Here is a 25,481-nt window from a genome sequence, read left to right as displayed (position 1 = left end):
GAAATCAGTGCAAAGTGCCACGAGAGCAGTGAACACACACACACACATATACAAACACACACCTGCACTCAGACAGTGTAGGTACCAAGGTTACACGACTCACTCTTTCCTGCAGAAACAACAGCAGTAAACACATGTCGTGAGTATTTGCATGTTTTATTCATGCAAGACAGACACGGCGGGAGAGAGAGACAGAGAGAGCGAGAGCGAGAGCGCGAGAGAGAGAGAGAGAGAGCGCTAACAGCTGTGGCCACATGTACAGACAGTTGCTGTGTGTGTGTGTATGTGTGCAAATCAACACATACACACTGAGAATGCTGAGAATGTCAGTAATAGAATACAAATTGGTACTTATAGAGAGTGAGGGAGAGAGAGAGAGAGAGGGAGAGGAAGAGAGACGGATAGAGATAATTACAGCATAAGTGAGCAGAGGTGTGTGTCTGTGTGGGTGTATGTGTGTGTGTCTCAAAGCCTAAGCAGGTTTGAATGTTGCAGTACTGTACACACACACTTCGAGCATATAACATTTTTGAGTAATGGAAAAAATGATGAGCTATTGATCACTGTCACTGTGTGTGTGTGTGTGTGTGTGTGTGCGCACGTGGTGTAGCTGTAAGGGATTGCCGTCAAGAGAAATAGAAAGAGACGTGCTGGAATAAGCAAGCAAGACATGAAAACACAGGGGGTGCACTCTTCTTTGGATGCTTCTACGTGTGTGTGTGTGTGTGTGTGTGTGTGTGTGTGTGTGTGTGTGTGTGTGTGTGTGTGTTTGTGTGTGGTCTATAGAATCAGGTGTGTGGGTCAGCGTAATAGATGACCCCAGGGATCGGAATTGAAAACCACCGATGCTGTTCGTCACACTGAGAGACAAAGAGCACAGCAGTAATTCTCTGCTCAGCTTGTTCCAATATAAGTCTGCAAATGTGTTTACCTTTGAATGTGTGTGTGTGTGTGTGGGAGCAGGAGAGAGTGTGAAAAGGAGAAGAAAGGGAGAACAAACTGCAAATACACGTTTCATTATGCGAGGGAAATAACAAAGACAAGCCAATATGGGAGCGCTCGTCGCTTTGGATGATGCTGCCCTCTGTCGGCGAGATAGAGGAACTACAAGCACAGAATACATTCCGTGACACACGCACACAGACTGCAGCAAAACACATCTGGATTCTATGTATGACGTGATGTATATAATTAGAAAGATAAAAGTGTAAAAGTTTACGTGTTTATTTTTATTTAGGAAAAGGCACAAATACGAAAAATAACTTCTAACACACAAAAAGATTTATGCTTAGCTTTTTCCAGCAGTAAATCAAACCACTGACTCGCCTGCTCATGATAAAGAATGATGAATGCACACGTTTGCTTGTATGACACGTTTAAGATGCGCTTTTATATTTTTGGAGCTGGTCCGTTGGATGGAAGCCAAGTCGGCCTCCAGTGGCTTCGGGATAACGGCGAGATAGTGGTCCAAAATACGGTAATAGCGGCTTAAACGCAAATAAATGACCCGAAGAAGAGCTAAACTGGAGTTCTGGGGACAAAGAGCTGAGAGAGTGGAAAACAATGGGGATGTTTAATGCAACATTTAGCTTTTAAATGCACATTTTAATCAACCCGGATAATGGGTGTCACATCCCTTTGCGCCCAAGGAATTCTGGGAACAGCTCCAGCTCACCACTTATTACACATCCTTTAAAAACCCATCAGAACATTTTTAAGCGTGGATAGTAATCGTATCCACCCGGGCCTCCTTCCTTGTGGCCTTGTGCGTTTGTGCCGTACCTTGCCGCCGCGGGTCAGGGTGCCGTTGGGCCGGTCGGCTCGCTCCTCATCGGAGAGCCGCCCGCTGCCGAAGCTGTCCATGGAGTGCGAGGAGATGGTGTGGCACAGCTCCTCAAAGGAGTAATCCCTGTCCCGGCATATCTTGATCTCGTGGAGGAGCTTGGAGAGCTCGCTGGTAACGGCGTCGTCTAGGGGAAAAGATGTGTCAAAGTTTGAGATTCCAGCCCGTGTGTCATCATTTTTTGTCAAAATTTCTGCCACAGCCGTTTTCTCTTATTATCACGCACAAGATGAGAATGGGTAATGGGAACAGGGAGGCACTTTCCGCATCCGTTCCTCATTGTACAACCACCCACCACCCAAAAACACTGTTATCTATCCAGTTTTTGTGATTCATCACCAGGATCAAACTGCAGGGGCTGAAGTGACGGGCTTTGACCCTCTGCGTCCCCGCGTCAACTCTGCCTGGAGGAGTAAACACACAGCGCTGATCGCTTCCTCTCACCTCCCTGCTACTGTCCCAGAGGTAATCAAGGTAATTATAGCATGTGCTGACAGTCAATGAAGGGACGAGGAGGAGGGGGAGGAGAGAGAGGAAGGGAGTGACGGCTTCTTGCAGTGTCCCTTTGTAAAGACAGGGGGCAGCAGTACACAGGGTAAACAAAGGGCTGTTGGCGCGCTGGACTGTGAAAATGTCAGCAGAATGTAGATTATAAAAGCCACAAAATGAGTGACTGTGATATATATTGTGAATTTATTTACTTTCCTCCATCTTGAAGCACAAAACAATGATTAAGCTGCTTTTGTATGATCAATATTTATGATGCATTCTGTTATTAATACAAAATGTGTTTCCCTATATGATTTGTCTCTCACTTCCTCTTTTGGTCAGAAATGTACAGTAATTTAGTTGCATTGTGGTTGAGCATGCATCAGGATGTGCCTGTGTGTGTGTGTGTGTGTGTGTGTGTGTGTGTGTGTGCGTGCTCACTTTTGGGTCTGAGCGAAGGGGAGGCACACGGCGAGGGGACGGAGGCACGGGGAGCAGGGACGGGACACTTGCGGACAGGCTCCTCTGCAATGCTCCACTTCTCCACCTCGTCCATCATATACTCTGCGGAGAGAGAGAGAGGGAAACGGAGAGATGAGGTGGGCGAAAAGAGAGTGAGTGAGAGACAGAGGGGAGTGATGGAGCCAGAGCAGAGCGATGGGATGGAAGGAGTGAGAGACGTTTAGCGGATCGATTGGAGAGCCAGGCCGTCCACGTGGTGAACAGCTTGTGCTGCGTTCGATTTGCGCGGCGCAAATTGGCTTCACAGCTTCTCCATTAAAAATCAGGAGGAGAAAGAAGGAGAGAGACAGAGAGAGAGACAGGAAGACACAGAGACAGACACAGAGGGATTTCAGGTGTGGGAGTGAAAATGAAATAGAAGACTTCATAATAAAGTGGTTAAAGGGAGGCATTAGTGGCCAAAAAACACACACACACACTTTCCCTATAGAGCCCTAACAAGTCCTAATGCTGTTAAGGTGTGAGTGTGTGAGAGTGTGCGTGTGTGAGTGTGTGTGCCCCGGCCTCGATAATTATGATACATCGGCACATTTGCATGCAATCACAGCCCAGTGTAGGAATGTGTATCAGACACACAGAGTTAGATTCAATCGTCTGTCAGTAGATCCTCCATAAACACCAGCTGACACACACAAACACACACACAGAGCCCGGTGTGCGTGTTTGTGTGTGTTACTGCTGTAGCACTGCATTATAGTACATAACCGGTAAAACTTTACTGTTAATGACCCCTGTTAATGAATCTGAACACGGCAGCGAATCACTCGCGCTGAAACAAGTGAAGTATTTATTTGTAACGAGGCGCTGGCAGCAACCAGAAGGCCCCTCAGCTGGTACAATTGAGTTAAATGACTCTTTTGCTGTGTGTGTGTGTGTGTGTGTGTGTGTGTGTCCTTTTCCATCTCCTCTCCAACAGGAAATGGCATGCAGCTGATCTTTTCACCAAGTCACAGCTGTGTCCTTTCTCTCTCTCTCTCCCTCCCTGTCCCTCACTCACTCTAACACACACACACACACACACACACACACACACACACTTTTGTTGTGACTCGGTCCAAATCGATCTATTTCCAGCCCCAGTTTGCTGAGATGAGGTTTTGATGACTGTAATCTGGCCGTGGTCGCTCGCGTCTCACAGATTCTGACGTTTTTGAAAAGGTTACAGGTGGCCCACTCATCTCCTCCTCCTCCTCCTCCTTCTTCTTCCTTATTTACGGACGTCCTTAACATCTCGACGAGGATCATTCATACCATATCCAAAGAGGCGATTGATGTTGTTTGATTCACTTAAATAAGAAAAAAAACATTTGGAAACTGGATGTGTTTCCTGTTTGGCTTTGTGTCTGCTGGAGCCAATTTGCAGCTTTCCTGGGATCCTGCTGGGATTTTGGGATTCCGCTTGTCTATCTTCACCTCCTGGCTGGCACCAAATCACAGCTCATTTTGGCTTTCTCATGCTTTTGTCACCATCGTTCACATCTTTCTCTTTAAATCAGCGAACATTTGTGACTTTGCAGCTCAAATCGTCTTTATTCATGAGGCAGAGACGTAGGAGTGGAGGTGGGAAAGGACGTTAAAAGTCACAATGAAATGAAAAATTACTTTCACCTTCTAAAACACACACCTCAAATCACATCATGACCCTGGAAAGGGAATTTTCTTTTGCTTTTCATATCACTGTGCAGCTGCTTCATAGCAACTGGAAACTATTAATTTTGAATAAAACTGAATTTTTGAGAACCGTGTGTGTGTGTGGGTGTGTGTCTGTGTGTGTGCGCGCTACCTTGGATAAGGGCGGTGATCTGCTGGGATTTCGGAGCAAGAAGTTCTCTCAGGATGTCAAGAGCTGTTCTCCCCCGACAGTCCCTCAGATTGGTGTCGATCCCTGACACACACACGAGCACGCAGAACGAGAGAGAGAGAGAGAGAGAGAGAGAGAGAGAGAGAGAGAGAGAGAGAGAGAGAGAGAGAGAGAGAGAGAGAGAGAGAGAGAGAGAGAGAGAGAGAGAGAGAGAGAGAGAGAGAGAGAGAGAGAGAGAGAGAGAGAGAGAGAGAGACTCTTGCTTACAGACACCCAGATAACTTTAAATACATACACACACACACACTGACAGACACTCAGATTTGCTGACACACCAACTCACACACAAGCCTCCACTCAGCAGTGTTGACTGAAACGCAGCCATCGGAGGAAGAATGTGGGATTTTATTAATTCATAAAGCCTTTTATTAACGTCTACAACACCGTTTTCTCTAAGCTGTCGTCTCTCCTGACAGGGGCGGAGGCAGTGATTTAGAGGCTCAGGGCTCATGGTGATAAGGGGGCCTTCCCTGAGCACTTTCATAACAGGGGACAACTCAATGATAGACTTTCCTTATGCGGTCTTTGATTAAATTGTACATTCAGATAAACGTCTGTCAGAAAACCCATTTGCCCCTAATGCAGAGAGGAAGTTCTGACAGCTCTACATCCTGGGCTCGTTCCCTTAATAGCATATGATTGACAATGACACACACACACACACACACAGCCTATGTTTAGGGTGTGTGGGTTTAAGGTGATTGAACCAGGCGGGCACAGGGCAATGTTGATCCAGGATGTTCATAAAATCCTAGCTAAATGAACATGAAAGTCTTGGAGGAAACAGGAAGTGCTGGAGGAAGGTGAGGGGGGCTGGGGGCTATTAAAGGACAATAGTGGCTGCATGTGCTGTGAATATACAAATTGTTCTTACATGACTACAAAATTTAGATTAGAAAAGAAAGGGAACACACACACACACACTCACAAGTTTGTTAAGGTAAGAGACATTTATAGACCAACCTGAGTCAAGCAGAAGGCGAACTACATCCATCTTTCCAAAGAGAGCTGCCTCATGGAGGGCACTGCCATTCTCCGTCTGGACGAGAGAGAGAGAGAGAGAGAGAGAGAGAGAGAGAGAGAGAGAGAGAGGGAGAGAGAGAATTGTATCATTTTAAAAAGTAAAGGGAGACAAAAATAGATGAGGGAGACACAGATTTCCAGGTACAAACGGCATTTCAAAATAAAAGCCACACAGTATTTTAATGTAATTCTCTCTCTTTCTCTCCACGATCTCCCTCTCTGTCTCTCTCTCTCTCTCTCTCTCCAGACCCACTAAAGATACGACAGCCACATTCTTTTTCACGCAGCGTGAGCCCGGGTTGATTTCAACACATTTCACAAGAGGTGGGAGAGAGAGCGGACGCCCCCGTGCAGAAATGTCCCAGTTTCCCCTCTTCATCCCAGGCTGTGGATGCTGGTGTCAGCCTGCAGTGATACTAATGGAGGGTATTAACAGACATGACGCAACGCATGGAAACTACGGAGAGGTGCGATGTCACATGTGTCTGCAGCTTGTTATTTGGCGCCGCGTTTCCTGGTGAACCTGCAAAGTACGTCACACTAAAGGAACACAAGTATTTGCCTAACAGGTTCAAAATAAAACTCTTCAGGTCAGGAAAAGCCATTAAGCTATTACCATTAATGCCAGATAAAAAGTACTACAGTGTAAAATGCTTGGTCAGGGGGACATAAAGAACATTACAATGTCCAATTACAAGTTCAATCCTCATCCTGTGTAATGTGTTTGGTGTAGGAGGAGATGTGCCTGAGTTAATACCAGAGCAAATACAATGTGCAGCTCCTGTAGATGCATTATGTATACGTTATACCCTGAGGAATTTGTGGTGAATGCAAGAAAATGTAAAGGCCAAGACAGACAAAATATCACATTTTATATTCCATTATCATTGGTAATATAATGTTGTAATGGTTTGGAAAGGTCAAAGCATTTTCCAAGACACTTATTCTTGCTTTAACTCTTTCAACCGCATTGCTTTTGTTACCAATGTCAGGCGTATGTAGGACAGTTACACACACTAAACATTTAGCTGCAAGCACAAATATCCATCGGGGCCGTTTGAACTTGAACGCAGCCTCACACACAGATGCAGATCAGCAACCTCACGCAGCGAGCGACACACACGTGCCCGACGTGTCATATCCTTCATGCACGGATTCCTCGCAACATCAATGGTAACCCACGCCAAACCAAATTTTCAGCTTTAATGAAGAAAAATTGCTTGGATGACGGCCAAGGCCTCCTGATGGATGCTGGTAAATGTAACTCTGCCACTGCTGCTCGTCCTCTGCAGGGGGAATAACACACGTACCCTTTCTGCTTCCTCTGCATCAGACGTGTCATCGCCCGCATTCAGGGACCGGTGTGGAAATGCGGCAACTCCTATATCCCCCTCAAGAGGTCAAAGGTCAACGGTTACAACTCCTCCCAGAGAGGATTGTAGGTATAAATCCAAAGCAAAAGCACATGAGCGAGCAGGTCTGCAGCTTCATCCACTGTGGGAGCTGCACTGAGGATGACAAACTTTTGCCCACATGCAAGCGGGAGGAGCTGGGAGTGCAGGAAACAACCCCCCCGCCTCTACTTCCCATTCACACACATACACACATTCACGCCCCACTTGCCCTTCTAACCTCCCCCTGGTCAACTCTGCGCCGCTCCCGTCCCGTTTCCCATGGCGATTGTGATGGCGTGATGTCACGAGGAAACGAGGCAGGCGGTTCTCTCACCAAGAGCTTCCAGGAATTGAAGAGCGGGTCCTTAACAGATGATGACCCAGGCTGCTGGCAGATACGGAGCCAACCATGACTGCAACAGCTTCATGCAAGTGGTCGGGAGAAGACTGTGCAGCCTCCATGAGTGTGTGTGTGTGTGTTTATAGTCAACTTTTGCCCTGCATTTGGCCACTTGCCCACTCAGCAGCAGGTTCCTCCATAGGGATTACCCCTCATTATTAGGGAAACAGACGGAGAGAGAGAGAAATTAGGAGAGAGAGAGAGAGAGAGAGAGAGAGAGAGAGAGAGAGATTGAGAGAGAGAGAGAGAGAGAGAGGAAAGGAGAGAGAGGAAGAGGAGGGAGATTCTTTAATAATTCATTCACACTCAAATAGTCTTGACTCCAATTACAGACCTCTCTCTCTCCCTCCCTCCCTCTCTCTCTCTCTCATGCAAGCACACACACACACACACACACACACACACGGCCATCTGTGAGCTAGCCACCGCATCCTCTGCATGGTCAACAGTTCGGCTCTGATCTGGTGGCCTTGGAGATAATACGGGAGCGCCGCGCGCCTAACACGAGGGGAGAAGGAGGACAGAGCGGAGGAGGGAGCGGTGGGAAGCAGAGGGGCCAATCAAAGGAAGAGGCTGTGCTGCTCTGTGCATTATTATCAGCAGGAGATAGAGGCGTAAATTACAGAGGGGGAGAGAGACAGAGAGAGAGAGGGAGAGGATGGTGCAAATCAAAGGTGTGTTTGTCTTCATCTTTCACCACACAAGGAGCTTCAGGCCAAATCTCTGCAGAGAAACACTGCTCACCTCTTCAGATATGAAGATCTGACGCACACACACAAGCACACACACGCACGCATGCACGCACATCGCCTACAACAAGAGGAGAAGGCAGGCAAGATAGGACCAATGACGCTGAGTCACGCTTCACCCTCAACGTGACAGAAACACAACAAAGCTCATATTTGGCGTGCAGCTGAAGATGTTACTGTCTGATGTCTCAAGAGCCAACACACACACAGACGATCCACAGTGTCAAACTGAAGAGCAGACAGGCGTACATGTCTAACTTTTATATAAAGAAACACTTAATGCAATCAGGTGAAGAAGGGACGCAGCATCTGTTCTGCCATATGTTTCCGGACCAAACCAACATCAAGTGTGATTGTGTTGCTCTGACAGTAAACATTACCGCACAGCCTCCAATCTATCAGCTACTGACCAGCGGTGAAGTCTGAGGTGTGTCAGTGCTACCAGAGGTGATGAAAAGCAGCCTCAGCAGGTCTGTGTTCCTTTGTTCTGTAACGCAAGACTGGATGATCACTCACTGTCTCCATAAATCAGACAGCAACAATAAATCTGATTTTCTCTTAACTCAGACTGCAAATGAAGCAGACAGCGGTGCTCAGGATAATGAGCTAACTTTATGAAGGATGATGGGAGAACAAATTTAGTAATCATCACGTTGAACAAAGTGTGTGTTTGAAGTCTTTGCAGAAGACAGCTTGCGTAATGAATTGTAAAACATTGTCAGTTGTTTAGCTTTAATTCTCCTATTTAGTTTTATTTAGTTCTCATCAGATTACTTTAACTCCAGGAACATCTTAAAATGATACTTTGTAACTGCTACATGGTGATAGATTTCAAAGAAATATTAAGAAAATAACCATCAACGGTAATAATTATAACATTTGCAGTTGGGGTGGGAGGTGAACTTAACAATAAACATATAATGAATTCAATTATTTGTAATATTCAGCTTTTCTTCAATAAATTGCCAAAACGATCAGTAAACACTAGCTTCATTATCACAGTCATGACAAACACTCTTACTGAGGTCAGCAAACAGTCGCTCAATGTCAATGTATGCAAATAGTACAGTACATGTAAATACTGAGAGAGAGAGAGCGAGAGAGAGAGAGAGAGAGGGAGGTTTTTCTCACTTTCCTACATTCTACTGTTTTAACAAGCGAGCCAAGACGAAGATCCAGTTTACTTTGGCGGAGAAACGAGGAAGCCTGGCTCACGTTTTGACAAGGCGGCGGAGACAAACACGCGGCACGCAAGCGGGTCGAGACAAAGGCAAGAGCACCCGCTGACCGCACGGACGGACCAGAGAACTGTTTCCATCACCGTCGCTGATTATGGCGAAGAGGAAGGGAGAGGAGGAAGAGGACACGGTGAACTCTCAGGACCTCAGAACACCCTGTCCTCTACTCCTCGTCGTCCTCCTCCTCCTCCTGCTGCTGCTGCTCCTCTCGGGCTTTCCTTCTAATCAATTATTCATCCCTTTCCCACCTTCACACCACAGGAGGCAAGCACTGACCACACTAACACACACACACACACACACAGATCAATCTAAAGCGGCACAAGAGTGGGGTGAAAATAGTAAAGTGCTGGGCGAGGTGGAGATGGTCAGAGGTCACACGTAAGAAGCATCATTTGTGGTGGTCTCACCAGGCAGTTGACGTCCATGCTGGCCTCCAGCAGGGTGTGGACGGTGCTGAGGTGTCCGTTGCGTGCTGCCAGGTGAAGCGGAGTGTGCCGGCGGCTGTGGCTGGTCATGAGGTTGGGGTGAGCGCACACCAACATGCGCACCACCTGGGGACAAAAAGGCAGAATTACACTCAGATGACTCATCGGGAAAGGTTACATTTGGGTCACATGGATGATTTTGGGGCTCACACATGTACGCAAAAGCATATCAAGCATGACAAAATCTCAATAAGTTTCATTCTGATCTTTAAGGTTGTTTCTGTTCTTCTTGAGGTATTACTGTTTATATCTTGAGTGTGTGTGTGTGTGTGTGTGTGTGTGTGTGTGTGTGTGTGTGTGTGAGTAAATGCTGAACTTGGGCCCTGCGTTCACTCTATATCTCTGTGAAGCAGCAGCTTCCGCCACAGGGATTTCCCCTCATTATAATGCACGGGGAGAGAGAGAGAAACACACACAGAAAGAGGGAGCGAGTGAGAGAGAGTGAGAGAGAGAGTGAGAGAGAGAGGAACTGTGGACTGCTGCTTTCATAAATTATTCATTCACACTATCAGTCTGTATGACTTGAGTGCAATTACCTTAGAAGAGAGAATGTGTGATTGCAATGGACATCAGCATGGATTTGCATGTCCCTGTGTGTGTGTGTCTGTGTGTGTGTGTGTGTGTGTGTGTGTGTCTCTCATCCTTTTCAGAGTACTCAACACATTTTTCGTTTAATCAACCATAATGAAAACAACAGGATGGGTCCTAAAATGTTACATATATATATATATATTTATATATATATATCGTCTCGTCTATATATACCCACTGACCTGCAGGCGTCCGTACAGTGCTGCAAGGTCCAGAGGCGTCTCCTGCCGGCTGTTCCTCATGGTGGGGTCCGTCAGCTCCTGCAGCAGCACCGACACCACCTCTGAGTGTCCGTACTGGGCCGCACAGTGGAGCGCCGTTTCCCTCTCGTGGTTCTGCGGGAAAGGGCAGAGGGGCAATTAGAAGGAAAGGTGGGCGATCGGGAGAAATAACGGTGGATGAAGGACGGAGAAAGAACAACAGCTGAATGAAAACACTTAAAGTAAATTACGCAGGTCTAACATGTGGAGCAGCTGTTTCACCTCTGTAATGACAATACAAGCAGGATATGTAATTCCAGTGATGTATGACTCAAGGAGAAAGGGGTGTGTGTGTGTGTGTCTGTTTGGAGGCTATTTTGAACTTGGGATGCTCTCGAATTCAGAGGAAACCGTGTCCATTTTCTGATCCCCCTGTGGCCCCCTAGTCAGGTCAAGAACAGTACTGGTGGCCCCAGAGGCTCCTCAACTCTTGTGTGAAAACAGCTCCGTAGTGACCGCAGAAAAGAGGTAGAGGAGGAAAATAGAGGCGAAAAAGAGAGAGAGAAAGAGAGATAATGGAAAGCTGTGCTGGGGGAGAAAGGAGACGAGATGAGGCCTTACAAGGATTAAGAGTGTTCATGCTGACAATTGAGCAATCTGGCAACATAAACTTCTACTACAGCACCCGGTTTATACTCTACATCTGTCACTGTATAGAATCAATATTTGGTTTTGATTTCAGCCAACTTTACTGTTTTAGGTGATGAAACTTTGGGGGGGAAAACAGAAGAAGAATGAAAAAGGGGGGAAGAGAGAGAGAGAGAGAGAGAGAGAGAGAGAGAGAGAGAGAGAGAGAGAGAGAGAGAGAGAGGAGATAGAAGATGAAGAGCCTGGGTGATTATGTTGGAGGAGGAGAGACTGGAAATTGTCCCACTGAAGTTGCTCTGCTCCTCGTTTCTGTGTGAGTTAAAGCCCCCATGGTGTCCACACACACGCACGCGCGCACGCACGGAAAATCACCCAATATGGCCACACTTGATGTACAAATAAACATAAGATTGACCATTTAGCAAATATCAATATCAGAATCAGAATCCGAATAGCTTTTATTGCCAATTAAGCCTACACTTATTCAGACATATTCACATATATAATTGTTTTGTTCATAGCTTATAAACAAACATCCTCATCATTTGAGCCATACAGTCATTCAAACACAGATCACGGATTGCACCTTTAACGTCCTAATTGCCACACACACCCTCCCAACCAGGGTTCTGGCATGAGAAGAAGATTGTGGCTGTTCACTGTCGAGGCACGACTCCAATCTGCCTGCAGCTCACGGACGCAGCTTAAAGATATGGAAAACACAAACTCGCCGACATGAGGCGGGCGACAAAGGGATGAACAGAATGACAGAGCCAAAAAACAGAGAGACAGGAAGTAGAGGAGGAGGCGGGAAAGAGAGAGAAACACTCCCCGTACTGGGTTTCCATTTAGCTCACTGTGACAGCTTTCCAATATCATCTGGGGCTCGGCCTATTGCTGCCAATTGGGCTCAAACCAACAACCATCTGCTTAATCAGATGATATAAAGGAGAGAAACCCTGCGTTTACATCACTGATGTTCTACTGAACTTGCTATGAACTCTGCTCATTATTCATTTACGTTCGCATTAAAATGAGGGTCAATAAATTCTGCAAAGGTGAGCAAAATCGTTTTGGCCCGTCTCTGTTTTTACGGCACATGAATGGATAATGTGGAAAAAGGAAAAGAGGGGCGTGTGGAGAGAGAGAGAGAGAGAGAGAGAGAGAGAGAGAGAGAGAGAGAGAGAGAGAGAGAGAGAGAGAGAGAGAGAGAAGCAGTTACTAGTGTGAAATAGAGTGAATGTCCCCGAGGACAAGATGAGTGAGCGCAAAGGAGAACGGAGAGGATAAGAGAGAGAGAGAGAGAGTGTGTGTGTGCGTGCGTGCTACACTTAACAGCCGACTGACCAATTCCTCACTCCTTCGAAAATCCATCTGATAAATGTCCACCTTTAGATTTATGCCGCAGCATTCCTCAAACCCGGATCGGGAAAGTCCAACATGTGACCTTTACAAACAAAACCGCCACCAAAGAATCAATGATGGAGTCAAAGATGTGAGCTCATTTAAACGGTCTCGTCTGTAGAACTGGCTGACCCGAGTCCTTGAGCAAGGCACAGAATCCCGATCAGGTTCTTGGATTACTGCTCTGAAGTTACCGACTGACCTCTGACCTCTCTGGTTAGCGGGCCTGAGGAAGAAACTCCCTGCAAGGGAAAACGATTGCGTAAAGGAAAACACTGTAATTGTGTGTTTTCCCTTCTCCGTATCACACACCTCACCGCCTCCCACAATCGCACAAACAGTCACACACACTCCGCTCGCAATATTCACTCAGGGCTGTAGTGCGTTTTGATTCGCGGCCAAATGAGCGAGTTTGCCTTTAATTAAAGCGCCCACGGCCGGCAGCAGTGTGGAGATTGGTGTGACATAACGTTTTTAAATAGATGCTATGGCACCAGTGGGCGTAGCGAGTCAGGATTTTCCCAGAGTGCCGTTCTCAGGGAGGACGCAGTCACATGTTGACAATTGTTGAAGATGACGACACACACACACACACACACACACACACACACACACACACACACACACACACACACACACACACACACACACACACACACACACACACACACACACACACACACACACACACACACACACACACACACACACACACACACACACACACACACACACACACACAGTGCAAGCGTCGACCTCCTGGTCTTTCTGCCTGCGCCTTAGTTCAACCAGACCGCAGGCTCCCAGAAGGCGTTGCTGCACCTGGGGGTCCACGCATGCAACAAATTTACATTACATTACATTACGGTCATTTAGCAGACGCTTTTATCCAAAGCGACTTACAATAAGTGTGTTCAACAAAGGTAGATAAAAGAACTTCAGGTCACAAGAAATCGTAAGCGCATTTCCTTCCTAAACCAACAGCTAAGAGCATAACTAGAGCTAGAGTAGAAGTGCAATAAGTTAGGTACTATGATGAATGAGAAAAAAGGACATTTACTTGCTCGAACACACACGCACACACAGGCTCCTTCTTTTGTGTGTGTGTGTATGTGTGAGTGAGAGAGAGAGAGGAATGTTATAACCTTCTGTCCTTCTCGTGGTGGAAAAGAAAACATTCCTGGCAAGTATCTGCAGCTCTGGGGGACATACTCGACCTAGTCCAGACACACACACACACACACACACACACACAGATAGACACACTCACTATAACCCTTAGTTTGATGACTCCAGAGGCCCCACACAGGAGAAGGTCCACAGGTTCCCACACATTCACCACATCTGCTCTACTTCAGCAGGACCAACAGGCTGGAGGCCTCGGCTGACCTCCACACCGCCGGGGTCAAACACAACCAACAAGTTCAACGAATATTCACCTTAATGAAAATGTATAAGACCATATTTATGTACATTTCACGTTCCCGCCGCCTACTTTCCTGCAGAAACCGAAACCGAAAACACACATTTGTCTCCGTAAAGCGGCAGGGCCTGGAGGAAACAAAGCAATCTCTCACGATCCATCACAGTCTCACTCTCTCACACACACGCGGCATGAATAATCATTGTCGTCTGCCGTCAGTCAGCGTGCCCCCTCGCTTGCAGGGACACACACACACACAAACACACACACACACAAACACACACACACACACACACACACAGTAAACAGTAAACAGTAAACAGCTGCGATTGGGAACTACTGGGACCAATTAGGCGGTAAATGGTGGGCTGGAGCTGCTTTACCGCCAAACTAATAACTTCCTCTAGACCGAGAACAATCCACTGCTGGGTGCGGTGTGTAACAGGCCCACCTACACACACACACACACACACACACACACACACACACACACACACGCCTCGGCCACCATCAATCTCTCCCATTATTCCCCTCTTCTACAGGACCTTTCACACTCATTACAGCTCCACCGTCCTGCTTCATATTCTCCTGTGGCCATTTGTCACCCACTGTACACAGCGGGGCGCAAATATTGTGTTCTTTCACTCTTATTGTGCAAAAAGAGCAGCCATCAAGACAAACTGTGTGCCCCGTCTGACTCTTCCCGATAAAACAAAGATGCACACACACACACACACGCACGCGCGCGCTCTCTCAACCTGTGACAGGAGTAACAGTGTGCGTGGGCTGAGTAATATGGTTGAAAATGGGCTAATGTGCAGCCTGCTGTAAGTCTGGATGATGGGTGCGAGCCAGTGTGGGACTCAGTTCATCACGCTGACTAATGCACGTCGCCGCAGACAAGATGGATGGGGAGAATACAATAAACACGCAGGAAACTTCCCAGATTTTTGCCTGCGATCTACAGAAAGGCGCACGCTGACGTTTGCCACAGTGATTTGACGAAGTTTAGTGCCCCGATCTGATGAAGAGAAGCCACGCCCCCTCACGTCCCTGCACGCCAGTAAAAACCTTCAACCAGACCTTTTCAGAATACTACAAAATATTCTGTATTTATAGATCCACTGACACACAACAGCTCCTCCTACACACACACACAGATGAAGTCAGCATCTAGGTGTCTTCCAAGGTGATCAGCATCTTCCTCTGCTCTCTCAGCTTCACGCATCACTAAGAGGGTAAGAAGACAAAATTGCCCTCTTCTGTTGCTGACGAAACTCTTGGTTTAAGGGCCAAAGGACGCCATTTATCACAGCAAACAATTAGGCTGTAACGACTCTTCAGGGGAAACGATTTGGCTAATGGCGAGAGAGGAAAATTTGCTTATCAGGCAGAGGTAATCCTAGTTCAGTGACCCCCAATAAAAAAACAAGACATCTTCAGCCATCGACATTTCAGCCGGCGTGTTTGATTTAACGCCGCTTCCTGCCTGCCTCCGCGGTGCTCCTCTTAAAAAGCAGGACCCCGTCAATGAGGTGTGACATCATGGGCGTGTGGCGAGCAGGGATGGACAGAAGAGAGAGAGAGAGGGAGGGAGAGAGAGAGAATGATAGAGGGGGAGGAGAAAGACGTTGTATCTGTTGATGAGCAACGACAGCAGAGGCAGAGATTGACTCAGTGGGACAGGCACACACACTCGCGCGCACGCACGCAGGCGCACACACACACACACACACACACACACACACACACACACGCACACACAGACATTCACACACACCAATACTTTTGAGAAAGGCTTCAGCATTTATTCACTCCCTGCAGCTACACCACAAAGGGAAATCAATCGCCACTGCCAAAATCCCCATTAACGCGCTGCTTCCCCAGGTGGGGTCCAGTGCCTCCTAGTGGGTCTCAGTGGCAGTAAAAATAATGCCTGAAAGGTGAGGTTTCACTCTGGTGGCCCCACAGCAGGAGTCGACTAATACACGCCCACACATGATGTCGACACAGTTCCCAGCTCAGGACCGAGGATTTTCTGGTTCACACTGGCAACCAACTTATTGGATTCCGAAACAATATATTGTTTTGTAACAATGCTCCAACTGTTCAAAATGAGGTCTATTTTAATACAAACACTAGCAGAACTAATAACTCAATTGAATCAAGAACTCGACAAATATCTGAATTTCATGAAGTTTCCTACAGGTGGTGAAGGTCATTTACCTGTTGGTTGACGCGGCAGTGTGAGGGTCCATGGTGGATGAGGATGCGGACGATGTCCACGTCTCCCCGCCAGGCGGCCAGGTGCAGGGGGAAGCAGCCTTTGCTGTCTGATGCGTTTGTGGACGCCTCAAACTGGAGCAGCTTCAACACCACTTCCCTAAAAGAGAGAGAGAGAAATACAAACAGTACATCCACTGATCGATCAAATCAATAGGTACTGATCAAGTTCTGATCATGACGTTGGTTCCTCGGATCGTGCCGATTGGTGATGGCACCACCGGTCCTTCAGGGAGAGCCAGAGAGAGCAGGCAGAGATGAGTTAACAAATGAGATAACAGCCTCTCCACTGTACAAATCACAGCGGTGGATTTTTGCGTGGGGTATCTGCGGTGTCGGCGAGGGACGAGGTAACATCGGGCGATATCGTTTCGCGATGAGGCGCCTCCAGCTCGAGTCGCTCGGAGGAGGAAAGGTGAGGCGCTTCATTTGCATTCAGAATGTCAGCGCGAGGGGAGCGAGAAGGGCAAAACCTCTCACAGGAACAGAGGTGAGAGCTGCACTGAGATTCCTAATGAACTGCGTTGTTCCTTTTAATTATTCATTATGGAATTAATTCAGCTTCTAAGTGACAGTTATTTAGCAAAAATCACACTGGGAGGATTTCAGGGTCAACTACTAGAATTTGTTTCGAGCTTGATTGATTTTTCTGTTTCATTTGGTGGGAATCCTCCTCCGCAGCCTCATGTCAGCCACCTTATTTACCCTCCAAGCTGAAACACACATCTGTCTCTTCTCTTACACACAATCTTACTTAAAACCAAAAATCACTAACTTGCCAATCCCTTTTCCAAACTAAACTAAACCATTGCGGCCCTTTTAGAATGTATCTACCTGTATCTACGAAACATGGCATTAACACAGTTTTTCAGTGGTTAGTTACTTTTATATTGCTGCCAGATTTTGATTTTGATGTCTTTTTCATTTGTACCTTCGGTTTAATCGTGCAAGACAACAGCTTCTTCTTCACACTTACAGGGAAACAAATGCAACTTCGTATCGGTGCGTGGCCGACAAATGACCTGACACTATGTTACCATGGAGACGTGCATTGACACCAGGAATCGACAGAGGTCCCTCGTCTTGATTCTCATAGATTATAGCCTAAGGAATCCTAAATCATTAACAGCTCGTAATAATAATTTGATCATCAGCGTAGAAACCCAGAGCACGTTGCAGCGCGGCCTTACCTGTGTCCGTTAAGTGAGGCGTGGTGGAGCGGCGTGTATCCTGTGCTGTCTGTGCAGTTGACATTCAGGCCCTTCCACATGCTGAGAGAGAGAGAGAGAGAGAGAGAGAGAGAGAGAGGGGGGAAGACACACATCAGGTGTAATGTCTTTAACTGTGGACTCAACAGAGGGTTAGAGGCCCATTTCTGAAAGGTCACGGAGCAATTTGACTTTAATGTGTTTAGGTCCCAGGGGCAAGAGCCATAATTTCTACAGTTTAAGTCCCTTTTCATCATAAGAGCAAATAAAAACAGGAGTGAGGTTGAATCTAGAGCTTGCAAAGGCAAATAAAACACAACCTCATAAGGGCGCCCAGCTATGGACAAACTGTGGGCAGAAGATATACACATCCCAACCACATACACATAAAACACACCCTACGACACATAGGATACACACACACACACACACACACACACACACACACACACACACACACACACACACACACACACACACACACACACACACACACACACACACACACACACACACACACACACACACACACACACACACACACACACACACACACACACATTCACACACAAAGCAGGGTTTTTCTGGAGCTACAATTACGCAACCTCTCTTTATCAGAGAGAAACGTGCTAATTAGCCGAATTTCTGTCTTAACAGCTCAGGGCTGAATCCAAACTGGAAAGAAACTTCTAAACATCACGCAGTTTGATTGAAAATCTGTTGCCAAAAACTTTCAAAGCCTGTATGTGCCTCGCAAACTTAAGCCGTTATTTGTTAACAGAATATTTCATGAGGATTGACTCATGTTGACTTCAAACAGATTGTAAACACTATGATCAGATCAACGAGGTGTACAGAACTACATTATGTGATTGTTGGCTTCTTACAGTATAAATGAACGGATGTACTGGTGAACTTGCTATTGTAAGCTGATTACATTTAACGAGTCGTATATATTCTGAATCCTACAGATTCCATCCATGTACACGACACCACTCTGCATATTGTGCCTCGTAGTACAGAGGCAAATGGGGGTATATTGTGCGTGTACAAATTAGCCCCAACTGAATGAAATCAGACATTTAGTGCAGTTTCACCTTGGAGCTCCAGCTGCTGGCAAACAGTCGAGCACATTGGTCAGCTTTGACAGACATCAACACAATGACCAAGGTCAGTGTGCTTTACACACACAAACACACACATAAACCAGAATTAAGAGTGGCATTATAAGGTGGTTAGACACACACACACACACACACACACACACACATACACACAAACACAGAGAGAACAAGGTGTACACCAATCAATAGGACACAAGTCTGCTGCAGACCCAGAGGGCGACTGAGAAACAGATGTGGAAGCAGTAAGGATGCTTTGTTTGCATGCATTATGGGGTATAATGAGCTCAAATACAAAAGGATCAAGGTATTCTACTTGGTGATCTTAATTCATATCAGGTCTCAAAATAATGACAGTAATTCTTATTTGTTTTTTTTCAACAAAATTGCCAAATTTGTTATTTCCAGGTTTTCTAAGTTAACACCTCAGAAAACTAGGTGGGCTGAAACACGTCCAACCTTGGATACACACACACCTACCCACACACATATGGTACACACCCATGCTATTGCCTTCAACCAACCAATGTGTACAGCAGTTCATTTAGACCTGCTTCACAAAGAGCCTTTCATGTGATCGGAGCTCTGTACGCCCCAAACACAATCCGTCTCCCCCGCACGCCCAAAGACGCACCGCATTAATGCACAAACACGGCAGTCACACGCAGAACTTTCACCAACGACCTGCATAAACAAACACGTGTGTCCACTATGCGAGGGACTGTGTACAGCTCGTTTGTGGTGCCACAGCTAAACAAGGTGACATGTTTTATGGACCCTCTAACAGCTTCACCTGTGGTAGAGTGCGGCTTCATGCGGCATAGGTGTTACAGGTGGGTGCTGCAACACCTCCACCGTATTCTGGGTTTGACAGATGGCTGCCACCCAGTTGGAAAAGCACGGAAAACCTCAGAGTGGCGTCCAGGAGGCTTTGTGATTCCATCTATAAACACAATTTTAGCCACATTTTCTGCTGGCAACAAAGTTTGGGTGACAGACGCCAAAAGCCACCAAACGCTGGCACATGTGGGACGACGATGGAAGCAACAGCTAATGAGCCTTAATAATCCTGAAAGTTTATATTTCGCCGTGCAGCAAAGTTTGGTGAGTAAGTCCTTCACACTCGATGAGTCACTTCCCAGCAAGCCCTGCTTTCTTATCGCAAACCGTTGCATCCCGTCGCTCCATTTCCCGATCTCAGACTCGGTGCCGCTCTAATTCTCCATTTTCTGTACTTTCGGTGGGAGCGAACAGTCAGCGGAGCTTAAATTGAATTAGTGGACAATTTGAGATTAGATAATGGAGGAGAGTTTCAGCTGCAGAAACGCTGCCTCACGTCCAATAGGCACATATACAGACAATGTCCTTCTTAATTAACCTTAGGCCTTTCAGAAATGAATAGTCAGGCTGTGTTTTATAAACCATATTCTTCTGTGTATCTATAACCCGCCCTCTCACCCGGTTCCACATCTTCCTTCCCCTCTCCTCCTCATTTGAACTTGCCCTCGTCTCCTTCGCACGAATCACGTCACGCATGTTCACCAGAGTTCAGAGGTAGCAAAAGGTCGCCCAGCAGGCAGAGGAGTGTCGGCGCCCTCTGTCTGAACTCATCCACAGCTGGAGTCTGACACTTTCTCCTTGGTTTCACGTGGCTTTACAACACAGACATGAATATTTAAAAAACACAATGAATCACTGCTTTAATTTGATGTCCCGGCCTGAACCTTTATGAAGTGACATCACCGAGTACGCTGTGTTCAGTTAAAGAACTTGAAGAATATATCGATACTTTTCAACATTCAACTTCTTCATAGTGAATTATGGCTTTGTTTGCCTCTGTACGGGCACTTTGATCAAGGCTGCATCAAAGCTGAATGGGGAACGCTTCAGAGGAACCCTTTGACCCCCCCAAATGAAGCAGGAAGCCCTATGACCTCATTGAGTGCACAACTTGACTTCTCTAAGTGTTTGACGCTCCTTCCGCCTGGGCTTAAATAACTCCAGAACTCTCTGGAGGAGTCACTTTTGTCATTTTGAATGACATAAGTGACTCATTTAAGTTGCCTTAATGCCTCGCTGGTAGATACTGAATCTCATTTTGGTAGCAAAACCTCAGTGTTTTAACATGAAAGCCTGAAACCAGTCACTTCACTGCAGCAGGCATCAGGTTGCAGGAAATTTCAGGCTACATCAAAGCTAAAGTGCAGAGAAAAGGAAGAGTCAGAAAAACCTTTGTAGTCCTGTTTTTGACAGAAACTTTTTGGGGAGGAGAGGAAACTCAACTTTGCAGAGAACACCAAAGGCTTTGGAGAGGAACACAATAACTCAACCACGGCAATAACATGAGGGGAAATCAAAAAAGGGAACAGATATAAGGAGAGGTGCGTCCGCTACAGAGGTGATAATGGCAGACAGGAAGTGGACTTGCTTCATATCCTGTTTTGAAGATGAACAGAAGCGATACCTACTGATTAATACAAGAGCACAGTAACTGATACGACCTGTGGGATGGAGCAAGCAGAACACACACACACACACACACACACACACTGCACTAAAGCCCGTCTTTGATATTTATCTTCCTGTTCACGTTCCTTCCACACAGACACACTGCGTCCCCTGTGACGGTTCGGTAAAAGGATATCCTGCATTATACACTATGAACAGGTGTGCAAGTGTGTGTGTGTGTGTGTGTGTGTGTGTGTAATGTCATAGGTGAGATCAGCCCAACCACAGAGACCATAAAGGTGCAAGCAGTGAGGAAACTCTCAAAAGGCCAATTACATTTCTGCGTGTATCCACCACCCTCACATGTGCTCATCCTCTCCCTCTCTCTCGCCCACTCCATCTCTCCTTTGCCCTCTCCCTCTCTCTCTCTCGCCCTTTCCCTCTCTCTGCCCTTTGCTGTGGGGGCTGCAATCTTTCATCATTCAATTTATTTCTAATTGTGTCTGTGGGCTGAAGGAGCGGGGGAAGCCCATCCTGAGAATTAATTAATCGACTCTACTGGTGTTGACGCACGTGTGTGTGTGTGTGTGTGTGTTGTTATATTATGTAAAAAGAACCTGTAGGCCACCTAGTGATTAAACACAGGGCACGCATGCATGCCGCTGCTCTTGCCAGTAGGCATCGCTCCCCCACTCCCTGCTGTTGTTTTGCCCCTGAGACAAATATCAGCATACTACAAATGTGCACATATCTTGTAGAGAGAGAGAGAGAGAGAGAGAGAGAGACTACTTCAAAGGACATTCGAGGAACAACTGTTCATGTATGAAAAAGCTGCCACTTCAAAAGAAGCGTGGGCTATAAAAGTGCCTTGGGCGAGGACGCACACACACTTCCCTACACGCACACAGAGGGATGATATGTACAGCACAGACACCACCCACCCACCCCCACCCTACCCCAACAGACACACGCACGCCTGTTCGTATACATACATCCACTACACAGGCCATGGATTCTCACAGGTTATGGGAATCTCATTTTCACCTCAAATTATGTCAACAAATAGTCAATAGAGTGTATTTGCATGAACAGTGGCTACAAGCAAACGTGCAGAGGGGCCACTCAGAGAAAAATGCCCTCAAAGGAACATCAACCCACACATTCAATAGGTCAAAGAGCAACCAATCCTATCACAGGAAGTCATTTATCTTAGGGTCAAACTGACCTCTGATCCACAACACACACACACACACGTGACTGAAAGTGCATGTGACCCCACTCTTTCATTTGCACTCACGAATAATTAAAACCAGACACAAGTAATCGATAGCGGCACAACTCCCCATGGGTATTGAGCAAGTCTATTGATGGACTTTGATCATTCGTCATTTGGTCGTCCTGAGGTTCAGCTACGCGGAGAGAGAGAGCGAGAGCGAGAGCGAGAGCGAGAGAGAGAGAGAGAGAGAGAGCAGCATGTCGGGTTGGTTGTGGATTTTCAAGTAAAAACATTCCTAAAAGTGCAGCACAACGCTGTTTATGGCATTTTTGAGAAGGACAGTTGTGGATTAGGGTCAAATGTACGTGTAGATATGAGCCTGGAACATTTCTGGGTGCTTCTATTGGATCCAGATCCATGTCAGAGTGATGAAGTGGAGGAACAGAGGAAGATTGATGCCTGCATTCATCCTAAACTCATTTGTTGTTGCACTCCCTCGCAGACAGAGAGAGACTAATGACTATCTATGAATATCTAGGTGGAGAGTATACAGGTGTGTGTACTTCCATAGTTATATAACTTTTACCACTGTTGAGCACACACACAAACACACACACACACACACACACTCACGCACACACTCACGCACAAGCACTCACAGCTCTCTCAGATCAGCGCTACTTCCAAGTCTTAAACAATGTGGCTGTTTGTCTCTCAGCCGCCTCCTTAAATAGAGATGGAAACGTCTCTGCACTGTCCTGAAGTGACTCGTCCCCCAAACCCCCCCGCCCCCTGAGCTCTGCACTCGTCTCTTTCAACGTGGTGTTCAAATCAAACCGGCAGCAAAAAAGGTTTACAGCGGTTTAATATAAAAACACCCCTGTGACCTCTCTAGAATTAGATTTTTTTTTACAGGCAACTGGCTGGACGGCTATAAAAAAAGTGGCAAAACTGCTGAGACTTGACATTCTTTCACGTTCATGTCCTAACTTTTCACCAAAACAGACGTATAAGATAAAAATCTCTCCGATAAATCACGATGTTGAATTGACACAGACGGAAGCCCAGCAGTGGAAAAAGCACGCTATGAATACGACACCACAACAAACAGGAAGGTTTGATGATGAAGCAGCGAAGTCTCTTAAGAAGCCCAAGCAAGACAGGCTGGAGGACAATACCAGGGAGGGAGACGGTGAGAGAGGCGAGAGACAGATATGGAGGGAGGACGACGCTACGTCCTTTGCTCTCCTAAATCAAACGGAGAGCGGCAGAGATGGAAAAATGGCTGCAGTCTGCCTCACTGCTGTCGCTATTGATTTACACTGCATCCATTCCAATCAGTCACAAACCGGGCGCTACGAACAAATCTGTATGTGTGTGTGTGACTATATGTGTGTGTGTCTTCCTAAGGTAATTCTCCAATCCACAGTAAGTTAAGTGACAGAAAGTCTTAGATCTCCACTTAACAGCAGCCTGCTTCAAATCCATCTGGCCCAGCATCGATTTCGGCCCCGATCTGGAGCTTTAGGGATGGGAAATGTCAGCTCTGGGTTTCTGTCTAAATGGGTTAACTAATCCATAAAGTGGAGTGGGACAGTCTATGCATTTATAGATCTGTAGCCTCGATGACAATACGGAAGTCGGATGAATCTAAATTCTCATTAGAGGAAGAGATATGAGATAAGAAGATAAATGGAAGTGGGAGCAATTCGTCGTGCAACTTTCAATAAAAGACAATGAAGTTAATTGAGAGATGTTGATACTTTAAAAAAAAGTGAAATATGGTTTCGGCTTCTAAGTAATAGGTAATGTAGCCGAGATATGTGTTCCAGAGATGTTTTGATACCAGTAAATATGTTTGTGTGGAAGCTGCAGAAAACTGTTGTTGTCTGTGTCTCATTTTAAACATAGTGCAGTGGTTGTGTATAGATTTGCTTCAGTTCACTAAACTCAGATGAACCTTGATGGTAGCTACCTTTATAACAAACACAAACACTTCATCTACTCCAGTCAAAGCCTATTAGCTAGGTTTTAGACCCAATATGGAGCGGCGGGGTGCTGCAGATCTCATTGGGAGGGCATCTTCTTTAGACCCTCTGGCTGAAACCTGAGAGGCCTGGTTTTGAGGCTAGGATACCCACATGCTGGAGCCCACAGTGTATTTGTTCATCCACTCACTCATTAATGCATACAAGCAAATTATAGAAACAAAATCGAGCAGCTAAGTGAGAAAACAGTTCCAGTCTGTGAGCAAAGCGCAGCTGTTTTCACACTTGGCTGCTCCTGTACTCCTCACAGCTTAAGTTTCAAATTTGCCAAACTTTCCGATGGCGTTTTTGCATAAAGTTCTTTTGCTTTAACTGTGTTCACTCAGACCTTTTCCCATCTGGATTCTGGACGGTAAGAACAGTGAGATGACAAAGAGATTCTAGTGATTCACTCAAACTCCAGCTGTAGAAGTGGGAGAACAAAAGCGAGATTTTCCGGTGGAAACTACATGCCTGCATGCACGACGAGGCATACATAAGAATGAGGCAAAGGGGGCTCCCACATTCACTCAAACACACAGCAGGGACTTGCAATGAGCACCATCTCTCTTCTTTTGACCATCGAGCGGCACACCAGGAGCAACAAACACACTTCTTGTCCTTTATTATCCTCAGAGCTCCTCAGGCTGCCTGGGGTATTCAAGCGCTGACCTTCTTCTTCTTATTCTTCAGGGCTGCTTCTTTCTAATCACCAACACTGCCCAAAGGTTTCTCTGAATACACAATATATAAAAGCCATTCAAAACCCTGTGTCAGGCCTCATGTCTGCCACAATAAACTCCATTAAATGTTTGCTCAATTTATGGTAATGCAACGCTTCGACTCAGGCCAATTCAACTTGGCAGACGTGACTCGTGCTGCTGGGTTTCTTCCTTTGCAGCACA

At 46.4% G+C, this 25,481-nt stretch overlaps 1 protein-coding gene across 1 annotated transcript in view; it reads right to left on the bottom strand.

The window, feature by feature from the left end:
• The window catches only part of anks1b (ankyrin repeat and sterile alpha motif domain containing 1B), a 117,547-nt gene that overhangs the window by 67,874 nt on the left and 24,192 nt on the right, over positions 1 to 25,481 (bottom strand). Inside the window, exons 3-10 of the mRNA XM_076158846.1 lie at positions 17,747 to 17,827; positions 16,500 to 16,656; positions 10,781 to 10,933; positions 9,930 to 10,073; positions 5,679 to 5,754; positions 4,638 to 4,739; positions 2,774 to 2,896; positions 1,783 to 1,970 (exon numbers count right to left, since the gene is read on the bottom strand). Coding sequence (XP_076014961.1) covers positions 1,783 to 1,970; positions 2,774 to 2,896; positions 4,638 to 4,739; positions 5,679 to 5,754; positions 9,930 to 10,073; positions 10,781 to 10,933; positions 16,500 to 16,656; positions 17,747 to 17,827 — 1,024 coding nt within the window. The remainder of the gene's footprint in view (positions 1 to 1,782; positions 1,971 to 2,773; positions 2,897 to 4,637; positions 4,740 to 5,678; positions 5,755 to 9,929; positions 10,074 to 10,780; positions 10,934 to 16,499; positions 16,657 to 17,746; positions 17,828 to 25,481) is intronic.

This window comes from Genypterus blacodes, unplaced genomic scaffold (assembly GCF_046128005.1).
Source record: "Genypterus blacodes isolate CSIRO-AG114 ecotype Tasmania unplaced genomic scaffold, CSIRO-AGI_Gbla_v1 ptg000090l_1, whole genome shotgun sequence".
NCBI lineage: Eukaryota > Metazoa > Chordata > Actinopteri > Ophidiiformes > Ophidiidae > Genypterus > Genypterus blacodes.
Note: the sequence above shows the minus strand (reverse complement) of the source record. Positions and strands in the feature narration are given on the sequence as shown.